The sequence below is a fragment of the Athene cunicularia genome, assembly GCF_003259725.1.
Source record: "Athene cunicularia isolate RWA chromosome 3 unlocalized genomic scaffold, athCun1 chr3_part1, whole genome shotgun sequence".
Lineage (NCBI taxonomy): Eukaryota > Metazoa > Chordata > Aves > Strigiformes > Strigidae > Athene > Athene cunicularia.
This window is the reverse complement of record NW_020799097.1, coordinates 19,342,702-19,370,697: the sequence shown is the minus strand read 5'-3', so window position 1 is coordinate 19,370,697 and position 27,996 is coordinate 19,342,702. Positions and strand designations below refer to the sequence as shown.

The window sequence follows — 27,996 nt, the reverse complement described above, 5'->3', positions numbered from 1 at the left end:
TGGGGCTCCGTAAGCGGCCGGGCACTCGCCTCGGTGCTCCAGGGGACTCGCAGCTGCGGGCGCCTTAGCGCACACGCGGGACGCCGGGATGGGCAGGCCCCTTGTTCCGCAGGACGGTGTCCCTGTGCTGTGGTCGGCATCCCCTGGAGCGGCGTGATGGGGCTTGCGTGGCCAGTGGGGCTCTCCCTGGCTTTGCCTTGAAGCATGCGGCTGAGTAGCCGGGTGGCAGAGTCCTGCAGTGTTTGTAGCAGAAGATATCTTCCAGTGACAACTGAGATGTTCTTTTGCGTTACAGAAAGGCCATGTTCAGCTCTAGCGCAAAGATTGTGAAGCCTAATGGCGAGAAGCCAGATGAATTCGAGTCTGGTATATCCCAGGTATGTGTTTTTCTATTCTGCTGTTTAGTAATCGACTGCAAGTTATGGAGGCAGTGTTGTGACAGGTGTCTAGAGCTTAAACTTCCAGGCTGATGCTGTCTAAATGTGTACTCTTCCCTAGTTTTACTTAGGAACTGGGGCAGTCAGCCTGCGTACTTGTTGCATGTCAGTGTGACTTATGGGAAGTTAAATCTCTGATACTGGCTGTGGTAAACAGTATGCAGCAGCTCTCTGGCACTGTGGACAGACTTTGGTCTCAAGAGTTGTTATGAATTGAACTGTATGATAATGGATTCTTCTGTAATTCACTCTTCTAGGCTCTGCTGGAGTTGGAAATGAACTCTGACTTAAAGGCTCAGCTGCGGGAGTTGAACATCACAGCAGCTAAGGTAGGCTAGACCTTTCCCACAAAGAATTGATTGGTTACTTGCTCCGTGTTTTTGTGACTGTTAACATACTAGATGAATGGTGCCTTTAGATGTTTCTTACAGCCTGTGATGTTTTACTGTATGCTGTTGTGGCTTATCTTCTATTATTTGCTGTTAACGCATAGGATTCTGTAATAGTTTTGGGGTTTTTAGTAACTGATTTGAAAAGTCATTGAAAAAACTTGAATTAACAATTTGGTGTTTAAACATGTTTACAAATGATAGTCTGCTTTCTGTCTCTGCAATCTGAGCTTGAGGTCTGAAACTGAGGTCTCTCTGGATATTGGCTGTCAGTGTAGGCTGTACAGAATCTGTCAGGAATGTATACTATAATACTCTTTGTAAAATAAGTTTGTTATAAATCATCTTTTATGGACCAAGTAATAGATAGGAAATGGATTGGGGTGGTAGACTTGACTTGATCACGTAGTTTAGCCTGACTGTAAATTAGAGTTTTAGTTTATAAAATGAAACCTTAAGGAAGAAGAGTGGGGGGAAATTAGTGGAAAAGGGGGAAGAAAATTAGTGTTAGAATTTGTCAGCTTTGAAGACTGGATTGGAACTTCTGAAGCTAGTTCTGAAACCAGAAACTTCAGTAGGTTGCTCTTTGGTTTTTGCCTAGGCTCACCGATTACAGACATGGATGTATGACTGCTTAGAGTTAAGTTAAAGAGTCTGGGAATGCAGAGGTTTCCTTGGTATGTCTGCTTCATTGCTGAAGTACAGCAATGTGTACTGTTCTCAATGAGGAGTTTTTAAGTGTCTGTTGTTTACTTAGCTACTTGGTTGAATTTGTGAGAAAACTTCTGTGGGCATCTGAGTTACCTCATGTGGGAATGTACCTGGTGTAAAACAGTTCAGCTTTCCGTTCTGTTGGAGAATGGTGATGTCTCTGCAGTTAGGTTCATGAGAGAAGCGCCTTGTAAGCCTATACAAACTTCTATGGTTTTGATCAACTGTTGAAGAAACAAACCAGGGGGAAAGTAATCCATGTTGGTGTGACATAAATGTGCTAGCATTTGGAGTGGAAGGAAATATTTTGTTTCGGCCTTGGGAAGTGATGGACAAAGATGATTTCCCTGAAGTAGTAGCTCAAATACAAGAGATCTGTTACTGTAAACTTTGCCTAGAGTCTGCATTAGAAGCAAAATAATTTCTGAAACTTTGTATTGGCATATAAGTACTACTGCAGATATGATGATAAGCATTCAGTATAGTTAGGATTCTAGTGTCTGAATCCCTGCAGAAAGAATGAGCTTTGCTATTCAGAGGATGTGACTCTGAAAGGAATGGTGTGATTTATTGCTCAGTCACTCCTTTACAGCAAAACAAGTGGTCTGACAGAGGATTTTCTCTTGAATGCTTATGCACTTAAAAGCATTTAAAACCTGTACTGCACTCTGGTGGTTTTTTTTTTTTTTCCCTCTGTTACCCCCCCGCCACAAAGTTGTAAGCCAGACTATCAAATATCTATGTTCAGGGGATTCATGATCAAACAGAATATTGCTTCTTGACCCTTAAACAATGTTTACTTTCTACTTCCATTTTAGGAAATTGAAGTGGGTGGTGGCAGAAAAGCCATCATTATCTTCGTACCAGTTCCTCAGCTGAAATCCTTCCAGAAGATTCAAGTGCGGCTAGTTCGTGAGCTGGAGAAGAAATTCAGTGGAAAGCATGTGGTGTTCATTGCTCAGGTAGAACACTTAAAATCATGAAAATGTTGATTTGAAGGGATTCCTGGAGGTAATCTGGTCTAGCCTCATGCATGAAGTGGGACTGTTGCCATCATTCGATCAGGTCAGCCATGGTTTTCTCTGGTTGAGTCTTGAAAACACCCAAGAACAGAGGTACCACAGTCTCTCTGGATAACCTGTTCCAGTGCTGCACTACCCTTCTTGTCTTGTCAGTTCAAGGTAACAATGATGTATTTTTGTACCAGCAGGATATGTTATGAATGTCCTGTTGTGGATGTAAACTAAAATTATTTCAGCTAGCACCCAAGATTATGTAAACTTGGTGGGATGTGAAGCTTTTTGGAGGAAGATACTACTTTCTCGTTCTGGTCTCTTTTACTCCTGCAGAAGTTTGAGAAGCAAAACTTGAAAGTAAAAGAACAAATATTAATAGGAGCTTTACTACATACTTACATAATCTAAGCACTTAAAATTCAAGTTAATAGGAGAGGAAGAAAAAAACCTGACTCAAGTTTTCTTTCTCTGAGTTTATGGAAGGGGCTAAGCCATGAAAAGGTGATGGAGGACTGTCTGGGCAGTGCTGAGGGGTAGACAAACCCTGGAGATCTGTGTGCAGAGTCGACACTTAGTTGTTAGACTGAAGCTCTTTTTAGTGAAAATTCTTCTTTGTAAGATAACTGTAATAGCCAGGACACCTTACCCTGAATCTCCGTGGCCGAGAAGACTTCTTTTAATGAAGTGCTTCTGGCTCGCTTAAACTAAGTGCTTGAGAATTACCTACCAATTTAGTAATCCATATTTCAGGAGGGAATTGTGCAGTTCTGCTGTAGGGGAAATGTTGCTTTTGAGTATGATGTGAACCAGTTTGGATTACAGTAGCCCCGTCATAAATACAGTCATAGAGAAGCTGTGATGTTTTGGTGGAAAATAATGCAGATGGCTACAACTGCATTTAAAACTCAGTATTTTAAAACATCTACCCTTGCAGACAGGAAAGTAGAAAATAAGTTCTGCTGATACATATACCTTTAGATGCTGCCTTTGGACCATATTATATTTAATCCAGGGTTTGGTCTGGATTGTGTAATATGTCTCATTATTCATACTAGCATTTCAGTCTCACATGTCACCTAGCTGTCTGTGGGACTGAGATAGCTTACTACTCTGCACCAGAAGCTCAGTCTAACAGAAATTGTAAAATTCTTTGAGATTTCTGTTCCCAAAGAAGTGTGCTCAGATTGCTAATATGACACCGTAAACCAGTCTGGTTGTATTAATGGGGGAGGGGGGCAAGAAAGACAAATCTTTTATTTCATGCACCGAATGCAGGATCGGTAGATGAGAAATAAAGCCAGTACTCCAGCTTCTGTGAGCAATATCAGGTTCTAATGCTGGTGTAGCTTTGGGCATACTTAAGTCTCCCTTTTTGATGTTTCATGTATCTGTTTCTAGTGGGGAAAAAAAGAAAGCGCATGTGGTGTTGTTCTTTTTTTTTTTTTATTATTTGTTTGTGAACAGTGGATACTGAGTAATTAGTGGTGTTGTGTTTTTTTTTTTTTTCCTGCCTTAACAGAGGAGGATTCTGCCCAAGCCAACAAGAAAAAGCCGCACAAAAAACAAGCAAAAGCGACCCAGGAGGTAAGTAAATAATTTTGATTCGCTGTGACAGCCTTTTGTGACTTGGTAGTTTAGCCAAGTAATGTTTAGCTGAATTTTTGAGAAGTCATTCAGATGATTGGGTGTTCTTGTCCTTTCTCTTACCACTTGAAATCTATCTGCCATTTGACCACTGAAGGGTGCAGTAAAAAGCTCATCTTTGGGTAATGTGTTGTGTTTCTTAGAACTCCATCTATATTTTCAGCTACAGCTGAAGCCAATATTTAGCCGGCAATACTGGCTTAAGAAACCTGAACCTGCTGTCTGTTACCACAGTGTGCTGACAAGAATTATTTTTTTAAGCTGTAGGGAGAGCTGCATCCACATCCCGTGTTAGACTGTACAGAAGGCAGGGCTGGCATACTGAAGGGATGCAGGGAGGGAGAGAGTGGCTGAGGAGGGGTATAGGTAATGAGCTGTCCCTCTGGGTATGAATTTAATAGCAGTAGTATAGTAATTTGTGTTAAATGGCCTCCATGTTTTCATCTAGTCTCTTTATTGCTAGAAATGCGACACTACTATGTCTGTGTGGATGTCAGTGCCTCTATACTGTTCTCTATCTTACCATATCATGACATAGTATGTTATTGTATCTTAATATGATACTGTCTTACGAAGTCTACTGTATTATGTAGTCCATGTCTTAAAAGTTTGTCCTCTTTATGACATGTTCCTATAACTTCTCCAAGCCCCAGTATTATTTATACCTGTGTCATATCTTATAACTGTATTTTGAAATCTTCAGGCATGGATTTTAAAAATGCAGCTTATAGTAATCATCTAGCTGCAGTCCTGCCTTTGGAGGACTCTGTGTGTTGTATTAAAACTAGTATTGCACAGCGGGTAGAGAAGTTGGCATCTGTGATTAGCATGCTGACACTTTCAGGATGAGTGTGCAGGACTGTCCCATTCTCAGCCTGAGACTAGATCAGGCTAGTGCTGTGGTAAAACTGACAACGTATTGAGAAGCATAGCAGTGTGATTGATGTTTGTCTCCTTTAGCTATCCCAGTCTTTTCACATTTGAAATGCTGCTGTAGATACAGGTCTCAGTTACTAGTTATACTGCCTTGAAACTACAGATACGGAAGCTGGAAATCTTAGTGTCGTGGTTTGAACTCTGCAGTGTTTTCAAAACTGGGTCTCCTATGACCCTACCTGCTCTGTGTAGCTGAAGATATTTGCACACTTAAACTATTCCAGTGAGTGTCTCTGGCAAAATATCAGATGGGACAACTTAATTCTGATTTAAATAATTTTTTTCTTAAATGTGTATAAAAGAATGTTTCAGGGCTGTTGCTGCAAAACAACACGTGATCTAAAAGGTCAGAAACCTGACTACTGACTTTTTTCCCCTCATGCAATCACTTTAAGTTTCTGCACTCAGTGTACAATTTCAGCTTTTATTTTTGCATGACCTTTGAAACTGTGTTGTATTGTCATACTGTAGCATATTTGGCAAGAGGATGTATTTTAATAGTACGAATGTTGCATTTCAGCCGTACGCTTACTGCAGTGCACGATGCCATTCTTGAAGACCTGGTCTTCCCAAGTGAAATTGTGGGCAAGAGAATCCGTGTAAAACTGGATGGCAGCAGGCTCATAAAAGTCCATTTGGACAAAGCACAACAGAACAATGTTGAACACAAGGTAAACAAAAAAGCCCTTTTACTTTCTCCTGCAGGATGGGGTGGCATTCTGACATTGTTAAGAGGCTGCTTATGTGTGATACAGCAGAAGACTGCCTTTTGGCTTGTGTCAGTGCAGATGGTTCTGTTTGTATTTGGAGGACGATGAGGCAAGGCTTTTGAAAGAGCTCTAGTTCAACTTGAAAAAACTCCTGGATTGTAAAGTAGCTATATAGGTTCCCTCTTGGGAACAGTTATTTTGTTGGGGTTAGTTTATTTGTGGGTTGGGACTTTTTGTTTGGTTGTTTTGTTAAGTGAAACACTTAGTTTTGACCTTAAACAGATGTGCTTGGTACAGCCTGAAGTTCCCTGTCACTTAGCTTAGGGTTTTTTTATGGGAACAGGTTTAGGTTCACCCAAAAGTATGTTAATACAGACTTCCTTACACAGCATGTATAAACAAGATTGTTTGTCTTCACAGGTGGAAACATTTTCTGGTGTCTACAAGAAGCTTACAGGCAAAGATGTGGTGTTTGAATTTCCAGAATTCCAGCTGTAAAGTGCAAAAAATGGCTGAATAAACAACTATTCATATAAGAGAGTAATTTCATTTAAATTTTGAATTCCTTAAACATAGATGGGGATTAACTGGTTTGTGGGACTTCTCTGCTGTCTGGATGAGTAACATTTGTGTATCAAAGTATTAAGTCACCAGCATTTTAATGGTAGCCCTCTTAGATTGTTCTTGGCACTGTCACAACACAACTCTGAAGAAAAGAGTCCAGTCTGCAAAAAGAATTAGCATTGAAAAGTAAACTGAATTATGTTGAGACTCAGCTTTTGGGGAGAATGTGGAGAATTAACTATAGAGCAGTGGAAGTCCTGAGTTTTGCACACAAGAATGCCAGTTGGAGACCTACCTGTTCCTGACACTGGAGGAAGTCTATGTAGCAGGTGGTGTAACCTCTAAAACATGGAGCAATGACATTTGCAAAAGGGGGTTGAATTTTTGGGAAATTTGTTGGGGTAGGTGTAGTTTGAATTTGAGGTAACTTTCTTGCTCTTTTAAGTGGCAAAATTACATACAAGTTCTTACCTAAAAGCAGGTCCTGTAACTTCTCACCTTTATCAGAATGAAATGGGGAAGCATTTTCACTTCTGAGTGCTTGACTACCTTGCTGGACAAAAACTAGTTTTTTTAGGTATTGTTCTTACAGAAATCTGTGATTTCTGGAAGCATATCCGTATGTTAATTTTATGCCTGTGTATTAGTGTTGAGGTAACCTTTCTCATGGCTAAAAACTGAAGGCAGGGATAGATACGCTGGGGTGAAGCAATGACTGCTGGAATGTCTGGGGTTTTTTGGTTAGATGGTGTTGTAACAGTTCAGTACACACTTGGTTATATGGGGAGAGGCAGGGAAGGACTTGCTGTTACCACAGTAGCCGAAGGTTACATGGTAGTGTCCTGAAAGCATTACACTTTTGATTTGTGCGTATCTATGCTTAGAAACATTTTCAGCAAGTAACATTTTCTTCTAGCTCAGGGAGGAGCATGGAGTTGGGCATGTAAATGTTCTGAGCAATTTATATGAATTTAGTAAGTACTTCACTGTACTGAACAGGCTATTCTGTTACTTAGGAGTAAGTTCTTAAGTAAGGCACCTAATTATGGAGACAGTCTATTAGGTGATGTAAGTAGGTAACAAATTGTGTATCAGAAACTCCTGGTAACTTGCATCTTCCTACCTGAGAGTAGATGAAGGACAAGTGCCACTTAATTGAGGGTGATTGTACCTTACTTTTCCTTTTTACTGTGGTTTTGATTGCTTCCCATTTGATACTTTTCTTCTTCAGCTGTGAAGAACTACAAGATTAAAACAAGTTTTGCGTTGCCTTTTTGCTGGGAAAATGAAGGTTTTTAAGTTGTACCATAACTTCTGTTTAGTAGGGCAAGACAGGTGGCCATATGCTGTTACTTTTGAGGCAGACATGCAAAGAGAAGGAGGAAAAAGTGTCTTGTTTCAATTAGTTGATTTTCTGCTACTTACTGACAAGGCTTGAATGTTTGCATTAAAAAGGCTTTATCTTTGAAGAAGTTGGCTTACCTTAAGGCCTTTTTTTCTCTCCTTTTCAAACTTCTGTACCTGGACTACAACTTTGTACCTTGACTATTGTTTGTCTTTTGTATGATTCAGCAGAATCATCACCTTCCCTTAGAATTAGGTGAGAGGAGTTGGAGGTATATAATAGTCATTAATCCCCTCACCTAATTCTAAGGGAAGTTGAGTAGTCACAGAAGGCTAATCACAAAAGATCTTCTAGCAGAAGGAGTGCCAGAACTTCAGAATTCAAGTTATCATTGCTAAAATTGGTATTACTCAGGTTGGAAACACCACCTGCCCCCGAGTCCCCTCAACTCTAGTCTCAAATCAGACATTTTACTAAGCTTCCCACTACAACAATCACATATGGTAGACTCTGCAAATAGATGTTTGCTGGTGTGGGTTGGAAGAAGCAGTCTGGGGAGTGTTTCGAGACTTACCAGATGTTACCAACCTCTAAAGGTAGCTAAGTCTGCTGGGGCTGTGCAACATCTGCAAGAAGAGGTGATGCTCAGCAGGCTTCACTAGACAGCATTTCCTATTTCATGGTGAAATGTAACTGGGGTTTGATCTCTTCATAGTAATAAAAATGTCAGTAGTGTTTCTAGTTTTGAAGCACTGGGAGGGGGTAAGCAGCGCAGGAGAAATCTAGTAAACTGTATGTAAAGATTGCAAATGTTCCCAGGCATTGCCAGCTGGCTATAGATTTTTCTTGGCTTTTGTTGCAAGCCCTTTGAACTATATGAAATGCAAACGCCCGTGATAGCCCCATAAGCAAATTCTTTGAGAGAAAGGCTAATGCTGTCAAAGCCATTTATGGTGCTTACATCAACTAAGCTGCAAGTAAAGGTGGATTTTTGTGGCATAAAAATAACCAGCCCTTGTGCTTTGCAAAAGACTTTAGTCCTAGTTTAGCTTTATTCATGGACTCCCTTGTGTGTTAGTGTCACTGATCGAGTCAGACAACTCCCTCTGTCCCTTGACAAGCATATCAAGTGAATGCCTGCAATCTGGAAAGCCAGTTGATACCATCTGGTCAGGTGCTAATGAGGCTGCTGGAATACTGGTGTCAAATGTTACCTTAACCTAAACAGACTCCACGTGAGATGATGCTAGACTTTTCCAGTACCTTTCATGCAGTGGCACAGTTGAACTCTGAACGTGTGATTCCTCAGGAGTTTTTTCAGCTGATCTGTGTGAATAAACAACAGGGTATTCTGTACCAAGAGCCTGTGCAGCAGTAGTACATGGGTACTGTCAATGTGAAGAGACCATCGCATGTTGAAGAGTATTAAAAAGACCAATTCTTTTCTGTAGTAGCCCAAAATGAGAAGCAAGGACTTTACATCTGTTAGGTGCTCTTGAGACTTGCACCTGATATTGGAGCTTTCAGTTTGTTCCATATGAATCCTTTCACAAATGTTACCAGGTATTTTTGACTGTGATGAAGACTACTCCCTGCTGATTTCTCCTTGAAAAAGTGTGTAGATGTGTCACAATTCTAGTGTCGCAGAACTTGCTTGAAGTTTTGGGTGGTAAGTGCTTGACCTATCTTGTATTAATATGATAATTTGATGCATGATAACATTATGTCTGATCAGGCCCTCTTGAGCGTAAGGGGGAACATCTGGCAAGTTTCAATGTAGTGATCCTCACATCAAGCAGTGTTAAAAGGAAATCCTATCACTCCTGCATTGTGCACTGAAATAATCTATTTCCTAAGCTTTTGTTTTTCCTAAATTTTTGAAGTGTGAGGCCCAAGTTTGATTCTGTTATATCTAAAAGCCAGAGCAATGCCACAAAGCTAGACCTTTTCTTCTTTGTGGGATGTGTTTCCTAGGTCTCTAGAGGTGTATCAGAATGACAGAAAAAAGATACTGATTACAGACAGTCATGAAGTCTCATAAAAAGAAGTCTTGTGGTTAGGCTGAGGGAGTGTGCTTTCCTGTCCTCCATACAGGCCTGACTGCAGCATTGATCAGTGTGAAGGTTGACCCTTTATAATAATGAAATGGCTTTGCTGTGCCTCTCACTGCCTGTCTTAAGAGTGCTTATGTGAAAAACTTGCGTTCTGCTGAGAGCAAGAGAAAGTGGCACAAGTATCTCTTTGTACTAGTGCTCTGTTCCCTACAGAGTGCTACATGTAAAGGATCTTATGTCTTGTGATCAAGAGGAGAAAGTTTGTTGGATTTCTTACAGTCTGCAAGTTCAGGTGTCACCTCCTCTATCCTGCAGTTACTGCTGCTCTTTATCAGGAAAATCATTCTCAGGCTCAGCAACAAAACAGTTGCTGCTAGGTTTTGCTAAATGAGTAACAGCTAATGTTTTTCATTATTGGATATTGTGCTGATATGTCTGGCTCAGTTTTGATCTGCCCCTGGAGCAGCAAAGATAGAATTAAAGCCAGACACTGAAAAGATTATTCCAATTTTTAGAGATGGGGAGTAACGGAAAAAGCACTACTGCTGCAGCAAAGGCTGCTCAAATCTTACGCAAAAAACATGAATGCAACGCCACTAATGAAGGTCTGATTTTACCCAGCTGCAAAATTAAATGCATGTTGCTGTTTCTGCACTGACTTTTTCCACTATGTGTCTCTTGTATTACACAGAAGAGGTGGTAGGGATAACTGTTAGTGTCTCCTTGTCCACAGAGGTACAGTGGTGCTGTCTGCCCTCTGGGGCTGTGCTAAGGGAATGAGGTGCAGATGGGTATCTTCACTAGGGGCAGCTCTGCAGGCTGGTGTTTACCAGGTGTATCTTGATGCTTAGGAAAGTTGTTTCCTATTTTCTTGGCTAACCAATTACAGTTAGGCGGAGCCAAAGGGAATGGGACACATCATTATGTTGTTTTGAGAGCAGAGGAGTGGGTGCACTCAGCATGCTGGTATGCAGATCTGTGCCATGAAGTTGTACATCTGCTGCATCTCCTTGCCTCTTTTGGAAGTTTGCCTTGGGAGGCTTACTTTAGGGATGGTTAGCCAGACAGCCTTTACTTTCAGTAACTGGAACAGTGTTTGTGACAGCCTGCAATAAGCTGAGCTCCAGCAAGTATGCTCAGGTACTAATTTATTACGGAATTTGGGTTTTGGGAATTTTCATTCCCTGGGAAAATCTGATTGGAAATGTTGCTGATACCGTTGGATGTTTTGTCAAACCAAGGGGAGAATTAAGGCCTTGTCATCTTCTTAGAACAACAACATTTTTAAATAGCCATTGTGTTTTTAAATAGGTATTATGTTTAATCCTCTTATAGACACAAAGATAATGCTAACTGACTATGGAAAGAGTAGAAAAATTTGCCTGAAGGCTCCTAAAATGTATAAACATATTCTTTCCTGTTTTCTAACGGAAGACTTGTTCTTGGCCTTTTACAACCAGTTTGCTTTTGTCTATGTGGTTTTGATTGGTTTCAATCCAAGACTTCTACCTATAGTTGTGTCAACATGGTGTTTAACCTGAGTTTAAAGGCTGAGTCAATACTGGGTTGTGAGACAAACGAGGTAGCTGGTCTAGCTGGTGTCTCTTGTTGGGTACCGTAGCCTCTGAAGGCTGTCCCTCTCCATCTGTCAAGGGTGGCTGAAAGACCTGTGAATCAGGTCTTTAAGTGCTACAGTTTCTCAGACAGGCATATTAACATAATGAAACTTCAGTTTAATAGCCAACAGCTATTGCAACCTGGTGCTAACTTACGCTGCTCCCATGTAGTCCATGCATCAGCACTCCAGTTTACAAGTAGCAGCCTCATTTAGATAATGCACCAGTGTGACTACACAGCTTCCAGTTGGCTTTCTGGGTGGGCAAAGAATGTTTATGCTTTTCTGTAAGGGCACTGTACTCTTTTCTTTCTCTTAGGTGAAAGAAAACCATTTACTTCCTTATTTTCCCTTCTAGGGAAAACACTTTCACTGCATATGTAGTGTTTGCCCTTTCCTTTTGAACTCTGGTCATTTATTTTTAATTTCTGTTTCTCCAGTCTTTAATGCTACCTTTTCTACTAACTTTCCCTGAAATAGTTCCCTTTCTCCCTTGAATTCTGTTTCTGGCCTCAAAGTTATTTGCCTGTGTTTACAGGGAGAGTAGATATGTATGTAAATAGACGTTGCCTTTGCCATCGTAATATGATCTTCAAAGTCTTGGACTGCAGTCACTTTGCTGCATTCTTCACATGAAACAGTTCTCTTGGCAAGTTTCTGCCAACAGAGTGCTGCAAGGGCCCGATCCTGCTAATTGTTTTCTCCTCCCACTGAACTAATGGAGCTTGTACGCATAAAACTGAACTTTCAAATTAGAGTTGTGTGGTTCTTACACAATTACATTCATGTTCTACCATTTTGTCCTATCTTTACTGATGTAATCTGGAAGTGATCACCAGTTCTTAACTTTTCTCGACCATTTGGTGTGTGTTAAAATACATGACTTTATAGCAATGGAGGAGGGTATCAAGGTTCCAGCCCTACATTTAGCATTTAGGAAAGGTCTTCCTTTATGAAGAGTCTGCCTTTATGAAAGTGTCTGTGGTGAGTCCTGAGTATGAGGCATGACTGCCTCTACAGTGCTGCTCAGTGTGTGCTGCTGTCATGGTTTTTGCTCAGAGGAAAACTGAGCATCATGCAGCCACTTGCTTCCCACTTTCCCCCATGCTGGGAAGGAGGAAAGCAGAAGGCCAGGGAAACTTGACATCATCCCTCCCTGTTCTTATCTCTTAAGGCACAAGCAAAAACCAGACTCATTAGGAAAATTAAAAAAAGAACATAAAATTTAATACAGACACTAACAACAACACATAACAGATGGAGTAGGACTGAGATATTACCACATCTTGCAAACACCTTCTCCTACCCTCCCTTCTTCCTAGGCTCAGCTTTGTTCCTGATATCTCTACCTACTCTTCCCCCCACCCCAGTGGCTCATCTCCCCCCTTCCACTGACCTCTGTGTTTGCACAGATGTTCTCCTTGCAACTTCTCCTCACAACTCCTCCCAGGTTCTGCTGTTTAAATATGTTATCACACAGGCACAGCTACTTGGCCTGGCCTTGGTGCAAAGGTGGGTCTGACTTGGAGCTGGGGGACCGTGGAGAAGCTTCTCACAGGGGGCTGCCACTGTAGCCCCCTCCCGTGCTACCCAAAACTCCTGCCACTTTCTCAAACCAGGACAGCGTGGTGTGGGCTAGCAAAGCGGGAGCTGTGGTAGGGAAGGAGATTGCACACCCCAGGTCTGGAAAGAGGTTTTCTGGAAGAGAGGATATGAGCAAAGCAGAGAAGTGCATTGGTACTGTGTGTCATCAACTTGTATTGCAGCCCCCACCACTGCACAATATCCTGAACGGAGCGGACCTAGACCTCTCGCAAGAGAGATCAGAAGAGCGTTAAAGAAGTCAACACACATGTACGGGATCCTATTACAACTTTTTCTAGTCCCTCAGTCTAAGACCTCTTTGGGGTTCTGATACTTTTTTGGTCTTGGGACTGTGGAAGATGAAAAGGAACTTCCTCTTACTGCCCTAGCTGCCATTCTGGTTTTCCACTAAGAGGTCACATACTGGGAGTTACCCAGGTTCCATCCCCCTGGGTGCTTGCTTACAGCATGACCCCCTCAAACCCTACCTGAAGAAACGGAGCAGGGAACCTTGGTGCGAGCGGGAGAAGGGGCAGATGATTTGTAAGCCTTTTTTGTTGAAGAATCTTATTAGAGCTACAGCCTTACAAATGGAGCAGCTGTTCACTAGAAGGTATTAATTGGTACGGTCATAAGCAGTACTCTGTATTTGCCCTGAAAGTTGAGAGTGAAGGCAGTAATATCTGTTGAAGTATAGACTGCTATAACAGAAGGAGGTGTTCTCAAAACACACTCCCCACAATCAGCTGGCTGCAGTTTTTTCCTGCCCAAATGTGTGTGGAGTACTGTGGTTTACCCAGGGCTCAAACTAGTCTAGCCGTTTAAGATGAAAACCAGAATTGTACAACTATTCAGAAGCTATAATGAAAGGATTTCTTTTTTTCCCCTTACTATAGACACAGAAAGTGCTATCAAATGGTGTTTAAAAAAACAAAACCCAAACCCCCTTCAAAATTTCATGAATAAACCTGCCATGTGGATAATTTAGCACATGTTATTGTGGAGTGTTAAGATTCAGCTCTGAAATAGTTGCATGTTTTATTCAAGTCAAGAATGCTACAGCCAACTGCAAGAATGGAGAGAATTTCAGTAAGAGGAGAGTGTGTTAATTATCCAGCTAAGACACATTCAGTGCTGCATTTCATGTGTTCTCATATTCACTGAAGCAAAGCCAGAAAAGTGCTATACTGGGGCAGTGTGCATGCATGGCTTAGAGCTGAATAGTTGTAAATGGTTAAAAAGGGGTTCTCTGCTAGAGAGGAGGAGGGGAGAGTAAGAGTGCATTCCCAAAAAAGTACATTCCCAAAATAAAAAGCTTACATCATGGACCTCTTCAGCTTTCCCACACTTCTTTCCTAATTATTGTCCTGCAGGACAGCTGATCTATTTCAAACAGGAAGCTGTTTACAGATAACACTTGCAACTGTTTTGTCTGATTTGTTGAACTGTCGAAAAGCAAAAGACAACCTCTTTTCAAATTAAAAACTGTCAGACTTCTGTAAACAGCAGCAATGAGGTTCATCTGTGCAGTGTCCCTGCAGGCACAAAGCATTCAGCAGTTCCCATCTTCTCAGCAACCGTAAGGTAAGAGACTTTTATACTTTCACTCTTTAGAAGAAAGTAGAGGAAAAAGCCTGGATGTTTGTTAGGGGGCTGCTTCGTAAGTGGCTTAATATGACTGATGATCCTCAAATGGTAGGGGAAGGTAAGGGAAGTAAGAGCTCACTCGGTTCTATCAGATAATGTTGGACCTTTCTGTTGAGAAACACCCATGTGGGTTAAATCACTGAATTCCTGTTTAGTGGGGGATTTGTATTTAAAATTTACAAATACAGTCGGAAGAGCTTGCTATCCTTTGAACAGGGAAAGACAAAAGAGCATATGAATTTTAACTTTTCCTACAATTCAAAGTTATCACAGTTCATTAATGGGTTGTAATTTCTGCTAACAGATAATAAACATCAGTTTAATTTTGGAAATACTAAGTGCTTTTCTCCGCATTTTTCTCCAATACTTTTATTCCTAAGTGGCTGGCTGTTTTCTAATCTAAAAACTGAGCTTTTAATACAGCTGCAAAGCAGGGAATGAAGACTGACATTGCAGAAATTAAGCAGATGACAGAAGATCCAGTAAGGGCTGGAATTACACCACTGGATAATTAAGAGCAAACTCAGTGAAAACCAAATCACGTTGTAAGTAGTACTATACAGAAATGCTTAATGAAATTTAAGGGTGTGTAAAGATATAAAATTTTGGTCTAAATAGGATGGAACATGAGAGTAAGTCCTACTTCAGTAATCAGAAGGCCACATGCTTGCTTTTCAGACATGAGGTAGGAAAAATAGGATTCATAAAGGGACTTGTGAGTTTCCATTCTGACCTCTGTGCATACGTATATATATGCTCAATACAGGCAGTGAAATTTAGGAGGGGGATTGTTTTCTAGCAAAATCAAATTATTACGGAGAACTGAAATACGCAACTTCACTTGCTGTACAATGAAACAGAAAGAGCCTCTGGACTGGAAAGACTACAATTTTGATCTTTGGGTATTAAAAAATTTTTAGAAATGTAGTAAATGTAAAAACTACTGTCCTATGTTTCCCCTTCTAGCTGAGATCTTTTGTATTTCATATCTATATGATAATTTACACGATTGTGAACAATTAAGGTGTTATAGTGATCAAAGAATATAAAACAAATGCTGATTTAAAGATCTGATTTATAACAATATTAGGATATGTTAATCTGTGACAGCTCATTAGACATAGCCCTAAAATTTTACTATGCTACTGATGCAGCATAAATAAGGTATGCAGATGTTGTAGACAAGAAGTAATACTTTCAAGCTGAGTATTCCTTTTAAAAATGTTTGTAATGTCTTTCAGAAAATTCATAGATGTATCTGTTAAAATGAAATTATTGCTATAATTAATACATGAAAGAGAATACATAACTTAAATTCATAGTCAAAATGGCATTTTAAACATGGCGTAGTCTTAGAGCCAGCAGAGAATTGCACTGTGTAATTTATAAATTGTATGTTATTCTGAAGGCTTTTTTTTCTGATCACTTTTGAGTGATTTTTACGTTGTTCCTAAAGCTCTTATTTAGTGATCTTTAGGGCTCTTCAAAAACTCTTGAACCAGAATCCTTTTGAAGTAAGACAGCTTTTGGCAGAGTAGCTTTTTAAAGAAGTGTCACTTCTCTGGGGTAGTTTAATTCTTTCGTCAAAGTATTTTGGCTGAAAACCAGAAGAGTTTAGCCAAAAATATTCTCATGGTGTCTCCTGGGAAGTGTAGTTTGTGCTTTGCATTGCACTTCACTACTGGCTGGACTTCATGGCTGAACCACATTTCCCATAAGGCTGTGTGGTCAGGGTTGGGCTATTTATATTTCCCCATGAGAGCAGTGTTAGGATGTATTTTGGGAAAGGTAGTCTAGTGAAAGAGGTACAGATTGGGTTTGTAAGGCATCAACTGTAGGCAAAGCCTCTCAGATTACTGGTTGATAACTAGCCATCGGCTTCTTAAAATTCAAACACTTCCTTCTGGTTTGCACATGAGCCACAAACCATCCTGTTTGTGGGCTGTGAGAATAGGACCCTTCAAGAGCACTTGATATGTCAGTAGAAAGGCTTAAAGCCTTTTGATGTTTCTAGCCATGCAAACACCTGTGTAAGGGAGAGAACATTTAAAAATGTTTCTAAAGCTTTGTTAGTACTTCTGCCAACTTTTGCACTAAAAGTGCTCCATTTTATATATTTGGAACTGAAAGCTGCAAGGGAGTAATGGCTAGATTTTAAGAGCTAGGTAAACTCTTAAGAGGAAAACAGCCTACTAGAAGTCTGAAGCTTTAAAAAGAGGTGGTTTTGAACATCCATTGAGGCTTCATCTTACCCATCTAAGTGCCTCTTCAGAAAAATAAAGTCCTGACTGATTTGCCTGTAGTTATATAAATTGTCTGTAGTCAAGGAGAGAATGGAAGTTGGTCTGCTCAAGTTCTGTACCACTGGACCAGTCTCTTCTTTGTTAATTAGGATCCAAGGATCCTTAGCTGCTGTGAATGGGCACTGCTTCCCCCAACCTGTATCAGCAGGTTGGTTAGGAGGTCCATAAGGTGTTCTGGAGGCCAGAAAAGAGCAGTAAGACAGATGGTTAGGGTTTACATTGGTTTTCTTTTACACTGAATCATAGAATGGTTTGGGATGGAATGGACCTTTAAAGATCATCTAGTCTAACAGTAAAGCATGTGAATGAAACATGGACATGAATAAACACTTTCACAGTGCTGCAAGTTAGATACCTGGCCCCAGACCAAGAATCTGCAGTGTTTACATGCTATATGGAGCTAATGGAGGAGAGCTAAGTGCTGAACAAAGTGACTCACCACAGCCAGCAAAATGTGTGATAGCCACAGCAGCCGTCTGGAAAATGCTTGTGAGGGAGATGCTCCGGGATTCCCTCTGCTGCATGTGGGAGTGGATAAATTCAGCACCTTTAGTGCCAAGTGCCTGCAGGAACTTCAGTTCCAGAAGCTGGAACCTTGCCTTGAATGTGTGTGCCCAGTTGTCCTTCAGGCATAGAGACTGAAAACTGGCTCTGAAAGACCAGTTTCCTACAGTCCTCTTTGAAAAATGGACTGCTGTTACCCAGTTGTCATGTAATAATCTACTGACTGGGAGCACTTACTTGGGAAGCAGGGGATCTGCATGCAGCTCATTGCACTGCTTCAAACCCCAACCTCCCATCTGCTGGAAAGGTGCCCTTGTCACTCACCAGCACAGTGATTTGGAAGTGGGAGCACTGAACATCCAAGATTGTGTCCACAGCTCCCAAGACAGTTTCTGGTGTTGAACTGCTTTGATTTTAGAGAAGAAAAAAGAGAAAGCTTAAACAGTCCAGGGAAGTCTATTCCTTTGGCATGAGCACTCCCAAAAGAAGCTAGTCTGCAAGAGGGACACATCTCCCCACCCTGTTTTGGAAGGGAATGACTGTGTTTTCTACTGACTTTACTGCTTACTGTGTGTTTAGAGGAGACTGGAGTTAAGACACGTTTCCTTGGTGGGCATACATGGGCTAGGTGAGCGAATAGCGTCCTATTCTCGTCAGGCAAGATGTTGGCCATTTCTGGTCTGTGCAGTAAGGAAAGTTTAGGCACTCAAGTAAGTTTTCTGACAAAACCACAGGCAATTCCTGCCTCTTAAGGTGTCTGAATTGTTAGGAGATGGTTTTTGGATGCTTTGTTTGTACTTGGGAAGAGGCCACAGGTACAGATTCAGTGGTAGTGTTGCCAGTGTTGACTTAAGCATCTTTCACCTGGAGGTTTAGGGGTGAAGAATGAGGGCGAAGGATGGAGAGTGGAAAGAGAAGCTGCTCCAATTCTGGCTGGTTTTTGAGTGGAGACCTTGAAGAATGAAGCTGTGTCCATAGCTGTGCTCAGGTTCCTAGTGCCAGTCTTTGGTCTTAAGAATGAATGACTCACCCTCGTTTTTTTGGGTTTGTTTTTTTTTGTGGTTTTTGTTTGTTTTTGTGTGTTTTTTTTTTCTTGTCCTGTTAGTATGATTCACTAGCTGTGGAATAAGCATAAAAATGAAAAATCCTACAGAGAACAATCTTAAGAATTTCAGTTTGAGTGATTTTCAGGCTTACTTGTGGATCCCTCCAAATTCTTCTATGATGGTGATGATGATTTCAGCAGATATTGAACCTTATGATAATAGGCATGCAGTTATTGATCTTTAGTGGACTCCTCAGAAATAGTCTGTGGGCCTCCAAGAGACCATGGACTGGTTATTGATTTGATCTCCATCTGGTCCGAATGCTGAGGGCAATCTGCTTGTTTCTGTGCTGCAAGGGCTGGACATTGAAGCTTACATGAAGTAGTGTTTGGTTGGCTAAAGAATGCACTGCTCAGTCTGAATTGTTCGTAAATTGTTCACCTTCACTAAAGAAGGCTCCAAAATTACTTGCATCCATTTTAGAAGTCTTCACAAGCACTTTTCTTTAAATGAATCCTGTACACCAAAGGCTGTTGATTATATCAGAATTAAGGGGAGACAAGAAAAGCATGGAATTTTTTGTAAGGATATTAATTAATGTAAGTAGAGTTTTAGGATTATCATCAGAGAAGGATTTATAAGAGAACATCTAATTTTTGTCAATTAAAGGAAAGAGCTTTAAAAAAACCTAGTATGTGAAGGAACTGGCAATGTTAGATGGCATGGCAATTGCAGCCAATCAAAATAAAAACACCAGACAAGAATGTAAAGAAGGCCTAGCACAGGAAACAGCAAAAAATGTCTTATTACATAGGAAAAGAAAAATGTCTCTCAGTGAGCTCTCTTGTCAGAATGGTGTTAATGAGAAAATAGGTCTCTGATGGCTGGCTGGTTAGTGGAGTTAGGTACAAGAAATGTAAGGGAGACATATACTGAGGACGTGACAGAGCAGGAGAAGCACATCTTATGCACGCTGCGGAGGGTGGTGGATCTGTTGGCAGCACCCACAGATGCATTTGCAACGTTTCTCTCTAGCTGTACAATGATCTTGTAATTTAAAGCCAATGCAGAGATGAGGTGAGATGATGTAATGAGAGCCATGTTATGGTGAAAAACCTCTTTATTGGAGGTTTACTTTCTTTGTTGTTGAATACTGTAATGTCAGAATTGCCTTTCATGTAATTGTGGAGGGCAAAAAACTCTGTAGTCACTCTCTGTTTTACTTTCTTTTTTATAAAACCTTTTCTCTTTTTATAAAACCTTTTTTCTTTATATAAAACCTTCATGAATGCATGAACATATAACTAATTTATAATAGTTAAAAATTAGTTTAAAATCCATTGGCAACATACATAGCTATTTCCTTATGTCTGCTCTATTTAAATAATCCTAAATCTTAACTCCTCAAGGGATAATTAGTGATTTTTCTGTACTATCTTTTCAAGGGCAGTCCTTGAAACAACAAAGGCATATTTTTTCACAGAGCATTCATAGATAACTTTGCTTGTTGTTTTGAGGAAATAGTGATGAGGAACCTGATTTGTCTAAAGAAGTCCTTGTGGTGATGTTCTTAAGTAGAATGTGAAAATTTCTACCAGTTTCCAAGCATCTTCATGTCTTGAGTATCACGCCTCCAGAATTATTTAGGTTGGACTGTTTAAGTTTAAACTGTCTGTGTCGTATGTGGAGGCAACTGTATTATCTTTACAAGTTTTGTTGATATAGGTAAATAGGTTTATACCAGAAGTGATTTAAATGACCGTTGATTTTTATGCAGACCATGCCCACTGCTGTATCTACTTCCAGTGCTGTGGGTATAATGGGAACTTAGTACACTGTAAAAGAGCACTCTCTATAGATGCTGGAGCAGTTTTACTGTCAACTTGAAACCCTCCCATCTGAACAGAGACTAGCTGGGCATCCCATGTCTTGCAAATCCTTAATTTAGTTTCTGGATGGTGTATGTCAAGCTTGTGTAAGCAGTGCCAACTTGATACGCCCAGGGATGTAGTTATATCAGCTACAACAACGTGTGTATGTCCTTTCACGTAAAACAAATCTGTTGGCACTTGATGCCAGGGTCTATGAGGTGATTTGTTAATGGTTCTGGTCATAATAGTTTTTATTCCATCTTCTAAGCAACTCTCTATTTAAACATGCATTTACCCATTTAGACTTGGTTTGCACAGATTGCGTTCACATTGTTCCTTGATTTTAGGGAAGATGATGTTAAATGTTGCAACTACAGTGTTGGATACATGGAGTTTTTTATATGTTTAGAGTTGGTTCCCCCGTTATCTTTTTGGCAGCAGAGTAACTGTGGAAAGTCTCATTTTTGTGGTTTGTTCTTCCTTTGCTTAAGTCAACTGGCAGATGCTGGGATTTCAACCAGGACAAGGTCAGTGTAGTCTTTAACACTTCTGAAGCCTTTTCTTTTACTGGTAGCTGTGTAATCAGAGCAGTAGCATTAGGTTTTGTTCCTGTAAGTTCCCTATAAATGTTGAACAGATACATGCTGAGGTTCAGGTGATCACTGCTTAGCTGATGTGCAGCTTCTTAATTTGTGCATAACTGACCTCCAGTCATGTTCTAGCTGTGTGAAGGATGCATCTGCTGCTATTGTTAGAGTATCAAAGCAGGTGGAAATGCCAGTAGTTATCACTTAATATAGCTTGTTATATCCTTCCCTAGAAATGTACATTATTAAAATAAAGATATCTCTCAGGGCAGTTCGTTAAATGGAAGGACTTTAATAAAAAATTCAGAGTTATCATCCTCAATAATTTTTTGGTAGCAGAAGCATTGTGGTATATGGATAAGAGGAGTAACACCTTCAGTTTATATGAATTCAGATAAACACCCTTGTTTGCAGATTGTGTTCTACACATTTTATCTGTTTCTTTCTGAATTAACTTTTTTTTAAATGAGATGAGATTATCAAAAGCATCTCAAACCTTCATGCAATCACTTGTACTCTTTCTCAGTTTTTAAAAATATTTGTACATTGGTGCATTGTACACAGCGAAGGATTTCTAATACAAGTGTTGTGGTATATAAAAGAACTGCTCAGGGAAATGTTTGGCCACTGAAAGGTATTATTTCATCTGTCTTCCATTTGGCATACCTTATAAATAGGATTATGACTATTGCCAACAATATAGACTGATCAGTGAAAGTCTGCTGTAGCATACCAATGTAAGAGTACTTTGACTTCTGAAAACTTTGTTAATGTCTAGTCATCTGCAGTCATCATGCATCTTTGCATGTGCTTTTACTAAGTCACATCAGACCCATAGAAACCTGGTTTTCTTACACTGCATTTTGCTTCTACAACCATTTCTATGTACCAACCGTGTATTTTCTCGTAATCTGGGGAACTGCTTTGGTAGGTTCCCCTTCCTTTTGTCTTTTTTCCTTATCTGTAATTGGAAAGGTGTTTCAGAGCTCTAAGAGTGAAAGGCCATTGAATAGTACTATTGTTATCAAGTTTACCCTTCATTTGTCCAGTGAAGATATATGGCTGTATTTCCTGTGAGGCTTGCTTTTTGCTCTGATACTCTTGATTTTTCTCTTGCATTGAGGCTTGGCCGTTTTTCTGAAGGTATTGTTGGTCTTTGTGTCACCAATATAACTTTGTTCCCTCCTTTTCCCAGGCTCATTGGAACTGATATGAAGGGTTCAGCATAGGATCACATGTAGAGTGTTATTTGGTCTCTGCAGATCCCCATCCTGAGAATAGAAATAACCTTCTGTTGAAATTGCATTGACACTGCCCCAATTCAAATGCAAGATTTTGATCGTGCATGCTTATGTATTATGGTGGTTTTTTATATTGAGGATATCATTCCAAGAAGTATGTCCTTGTCATTTGAGGATAACACTCTTGGATCATTTCCATGACTCTTGGTGGCTTGCATGTTATTGCAAAATACCTCATGTTGTATCTCTGATGCTCCGTATCTTTTGCTGGATATTATTTTCCATTGCAGCCTGGTATTTTGCCATAACTTTCCTCCTTTTAAAATGTTCCCACTCTAATTATGTGCTGTTTTTTTTTTTTTTTTTTTTTTTTTTTTTTTTTTTTTTTTTTCATCTTTCTGTTTTCTGTATGCTGCTGGCATGCAAGGGCACAATTTTATAACATGCTAAAGGCTATCTCAGCTTCTGCCAAGGGCATTTCTTTCCCTGGCTGGCAACATTTTTCACAGGAATGATGGCCATTTTACCCTCAGCAGGAACCAAGGAACTAAATCAACTGAAAAATAACATTACAAAAAGAAGAATAGCTTTCTGCTGGCATAGCAGCTTGTGCTAGCTCACGATGGGATCAGCTGGTGGTTGGTGACAGTACAGAGAAGGGGAGGGTAATATGTGAATGCAGTGGGGAAGCCAGGCTGCTGTTAGCCCTCCCATAGGTTGGCTTAGCTAATTAGCAACAGTGGGACTCCCCTCACGTAACTTTACATACCTTCAAGGCTGAGCTAGTCATACGGGCCAATGAATAGGTATGTACCTCCAGAGTAAATTATCTGTCCTGTTTTAGGGTGAAATGGATTCCCACGTTAAGGTGCCTTTCTCTGATTTGAATATACATGGAGTTCAGGGTGTTTTTCTCAAACTGAGCACCTAAGCCAGAATGGTTAAATCTTACCTAAGGGTCTGCTTATAACATCTGCTAGCGTGAGATCTGGATCTAAGTAAAGTTGTCTTGCTAAATAGGCATCTCCTAATGCCAGCTGTGCTCTGTCATGTGGTTCACTTTTTGAGGTGCCATACTTGCAGCATTGGGAAGGATTGGGCAGCAGTCAAGTGGCGTCCCTTGATTCTTAGAACCTTCTTTAAATGTTGCTGTTGCATATCTAGTGTGTGAGAAAATGGGGGCAAAAGCGGTTTCTGCTCTTTTGTGTTTGTGCTCCTCCTCAGTGAGGAGTAGAATGCTGGGGTAACCAAAACCATACCTTTCTCCGTCCACTTGCACTCTGGGATGGTGCCATCTCTCCCTCTGTCCTTTCTCTGCCACACATCTTTGGTCAGGACCCTGTTTTTTCACTTATGCTTTGTGTTTTGCCCACTAGTAGTCTATGTCCTATGTCTCTTCTCATGTATTTTCTCTTCCTCTATCCTCATAAACTGCTTTGCTTTGATTTTGTCTTCTCTCTGGGCATTCCTGACCTGTCCATGTGTTTATACATGAGTCAGTTGTAAGACATAAAAACAGAAAGCAGGGAAGGGAAAACATTCGTTTTGCCCTTTTTATTCTAGTGTCCTACCAATAGGCTTCAGCTGGCTTCTTCCCCAGGCTTCTTCCCAGCTTGTTTTCCATCCTTTAATATGACATGACTGAGTGTAATCTAATATCACCTACTGAGTCCATTACTCTCCTGGGGAATTGGAGCTGTGGATTCAAATCCTTTTAAGTTAAGGATGTTCTAGAGCTGGTACTTCTCACCTTTTGGATCAATACTTGAGTGGCACTTCTGTTGTGCAAAAGGCATGCGCCATTGCTGACATGTCTGGGGTGATTGGATGGGGCCTTGATAGAACCTTTCTGCCTCTTCTCTGCACCTCCAAGAATGTAGCTGTGGGACTCGGACCACCCTCCTCAGGTTATGTTTGCCTGTGGAGCCTGTCCAGTGCCCTCAAGATGACAACTGTTAGGCCCACTTGGAAAACTTCTAAATACCCGGAGGGTGAGAACATAGTGAAAAGCCTAAAATGGTTGAATGGGTCTTAAGCACTTAAATATGGCACAAATATCCCAACTTCTGCAGCCAATCCTAAGGCTTTGTGGACATGGAGGACAGAAAAATGATGTCTTAAAGCTTCAGAAATAAGATGTCAAATGCATATGTAAATAATATGTATTTATCCATGTAAAGAAATGTACCCTGCATCATTCTGCACATCATTCACTGATTCTTGGTGAATCCTTGGTGTTTTAGTTCCTACAGATGGGTGTGTGGGAATACCATCAGGTTCTCATGTAGAAGCTTTATAGGAATGGTGCTGAACTGAGATAATTTAGACACAGGTTTTAGAAAAACTCACACCTATATTTGAACTGTGCATTTTTTTGGATTTTGAGGTGGTTAAAAATACTGAAAATTTGTTCTGACATATATCAAGGATGGCACCCAAAATCACAAACTATGTCTGTAAATTGTAGATGCAAATGAGGCTATGGCAGAGATATGGTCATCTAACAGGGACTTTGATTAAAACATTGTAGGAGAAATTTTGTTTACATTTCTCTTTATTTCTGACTGATACACAGACAAAGATAAAATTCTCCTTGAGTGTTACTCTCTACTATGTAAAAAAACCCATATAGAGCTATTGTGAGAGATTTGGCACTTGGGGCAAGAAATCATATGGGTCCCATCTCCCTCTAGTTACAGGTTTTGAAAACACTGGCACTATTTTCATCTCACCCTTACTGAAGCTCTGATTTTATATTTTCAGCACAGATGACAGTAAGTTAATTCTGACATAAACTCAATGACTTTAGCAGAACTACATCAGTAAGAATTTTGTCTCAATTTTTAAAAACATTCTTCTTGATGAAAAGTGAGGCTACTATTCCTGTGTATGACAAGGGCACCTATGTTGTACAGTCAGAAATAATAGTCCCTTACACCTCACAAACATCAGCTGAGGAAATAACTGTATTGAGCCAGAATTAAGTATACTTTAGGGAGTAACCAATGACTTCCTATCAGTTAGGCTTTTAGGTAATGTTAGCTTCCCATCAGCTTAGACTCACTCTTTTGTCCTCTGCGCAAACATCGCTGTTCTTCAGCATCATCAGGACCTGAAATATGTTATGTCTCTGCTTTATGCTGCTCCATGCTCCATAGATTTCACAGAGACTTTGTAGTCACGGCAGTTATGGTCCTCATTTTTGCAATTGTATGGTATTAACATTTAAGGATTAAAAAAAAAAATCTTTCAAGCCTATTGCGTTAACCTTTAAATCAACACATAGAATTTAACTTCAGAGCACTGCAACACTATGAAAATGATCACACATTGTTTAAGCAGTTTTATCATTGATTCTATTTTTATATTTCAGCTAAATGGTGAACTCTTGATTACCCAAGGTAATTCATGAGGGAGCTGGGAGAACAAATGAGAAAATGCTTAGATAAAATAAAAGCATAGCTATGCAAAATATCTGTAGGTTAGGATGATCAGCAAGGCTGTAATGGAGAACGGTCAGTGACACAGATTTCGTCTCTAGTGTGAAAGACATCTTCTCCAGGGAATGATCTGCAGTCCTCAAAAGCAGCTTGCATGCACAGTGCTGGACGTTTGTCCCTTCTGCCTCTCCCCGCTTCCCCCAGAAACATATCCTTGATCTGCACTGGGCCCTGGTGTTAACCTTGTAGCCCTGGGACTTAATTACTTTTTTTTTTTTTTCTTTTAACTGTTCAAAAAGCTTGAAATAGTGTGAGGTCTGTGTCACAGCCTGGCATTTCAATGACATGATTTGGTGGGCACATGTTGTATCCGTTAGGATGCAGTTTAGGACCTACCGGTGCGTTTGAGGACACACAGGCTGCCAGATAGTTCTGGGAGGTGTCGGGGTGTGGGTGACGAGGACTTGAAAAGTCAGGGGAGTGAAAACTGTTGAAAGCTGTTGATATGTCTGTAGCGCTGACTCAAACCTGCCTGGGAAAATCACCCACCAAATGTGGCTGTGGCTCTGCAGATCTGTGTGCCTGACTGCACCAGGAACATACTCAATTCAGAATATAGATAATTCAGCTCAGATCCCTGAGAATGAAGTATAATTTTAAACTAATAATAAAAAATTGTAATAAGAATGAAACCAACTCAGTGAAATAAAAACAGTTCAAAGAGGAGTCCCATAGGTTTATACAGAGGATTGCAGCCACTGTGTAGCTCTTGGCAGGCTGAGTATGAATGCCAGCGAACATCATTTTCCTTCAGCATTTCTCAGCCATTTAGATTAAACTAGGCAGATCATCTGTGTTGTTGCTTCTAGGTCCAAAATAACATTGTACAATAAGCCACCGGCCCTTGTGGAACAGGCGTTGGCAGATAGAGGGTCTTCATGCATGAGTCATTTGCTGGCTTTCCATAGATGGCTGGGGGGGAGTGGGGAGCTCAAGGAGCGCTGTGTGCCAGCTGGCCTGGCCGCTCCTGCAGCAGTTTTGAGCGAGTCTGTGGTGCCTTGGGGATTCTCCGATGACCTCTCAAGGACTTGTCACTTGTAGCTTGGCTTAATAAACCTCTTCTCTCTTGGCAACTGAGGCAGATTCCCTAAAGCTGACAGATCTCAAAAGTTGTTTTGAAATTACTGTGCTAGTTGCATTGGTATGTTTCCATTCCTAATGGGAATAGAGATGTTTTGTTATATGTTTTTTTAAAGGAAAGAACGTTTAAATGCTGCCTTTTCCTCCTTCTCTCATTTTTTTCAAAGCTGTCAGCTTATGCTGATTAAGTGGCCACCATTATAAGTGACTCCTGACCTCTGCATAGAAAGTGAGAAAATACTCATATTTTTACAAGTGCTGAACATCGCTAAGTTTCTCTCTGGCATTGATTTTACCAAAACTGAAGATACTCCAAATGCCAGGGCCAAGATAGTGTTTGAAAAAACAGGCTGGCACATCTTTCTGAGGACCAGTTTCAGTGGAATTTAGTTTTCCAAATGCCTTTATGAATCTTGGCCTGAAAGAATTGAAAGTAGGTCCAAAAGGCAAGGAATTTTCCAGGATTTTAAAATGAAAGGTACTGCTGTAGCACATACCTGGAGTTCAAACTCTTACTTTAATCATATAAGGCAAATTTAGCTGCAGAAAAGAAGGTTTCTTCTTAATGCAGGAAAAGGTGGAGAAAGTGATATCCAAAGTGCTTTTGGTTTGATTTCTACTACTACCGTGTCCCTTTACTGCAGCTGTAGACTCCATAAAGTATTTAATCTGCAACCTCTTCAGAGATTTCCTCTGTCAGTGGCTCTTCTCAGACCAAGGTAATTTCCCGAGTATTCATAGGGGTCCAGATGTTGTGACCTGACTGATACTAAGAAGCTCTGTTTTCTGGAAATAATCATTTTTCTCTGCCAGTTGAGCTATCAGGAGCTAGGGTGAGGTGTATCCCCTGTGTCTCTGAGGCTTGTAAGCCCTGCAGCAGCAGCAGCAGACAGTGGGGAATGTGATGAAAGCTTCACTAGAGGTTTTGTTTTTCCCAGAAAATTCTTCGTATCTGACTGCTAAGCAGAGCCACCAAGCAGCCCTGACAGTTCTCTGCTGCTTGATGCCTCTGTCTCAAATCTGAGCTGTGTAGCAATTTTCAAAGGCAGATTAAAATTTAATGTACCCAGAGGCTTTGATCTTTCAGTTGTAGTCTGGATACATCTAAAACCTCATAAAATGCAACCAGAGGAGGTGATGCTGCCTTTTTATTCACTAATTCAGAGACTGGAGCACTCTCTTAATTTCACTTCCATCTCAGGCCATTTCATT

At 40.5% G+C, this 27,996-nt stretch overlaps 2 protein-coding genes across 5 annotated transcripts in view; both read left to right on the top strand.

Moving 5' to 3' along the window:
- Window positions 1–240: 240 nt before the first annotated feature.
- Window positions 241–6,384, top strand: RPS7 (ribosomal protein S7). The gene is made up of 6 exons (XM_026845845.1): window positions 241–377; window positions 695–766; window positions 2,356–2,499; window positions 4,073–4,137; window positions 5,654–5,804; window positions 6,264–6,384. Exons 1-6 carry the CDS (start codon window positions 303–305, stop codon window positions 6,339–6,341), a joined length of 585 nt encoding a protein of 194 aa, XP_026701646.1. The 5' UTR covers window positions 241–302; the 3' UTR covers window positions 6,342–6,384.
- A 7,969-nt stretch (window positions 6,385–14,353) lies between these two features.
- COLEC11 (collectin subfamily member 11) overlaps window positions 14,354–27,996 on the top strand; it is a 39,639-nt gene continuing 25,996 nt past the window's right edge. For 2 of the 4 annotated variants that reach the window (XM_026845844.1, XM_026845841.1), the window contains exon 1: window positions 14,354–14,589. The gene's annotated coding sequence lies outside the window, so the exon portion shown is untranslated. Of the gene's footprint in view, window positions 14,590–15,083; window positions 15,198–20,825; window positions 20,904–27,996 lie in introns of those variants that run through there. The other 2 variants (XM_026845842.1, XM_026845843.1) reach the window with 2 other exon arrangements.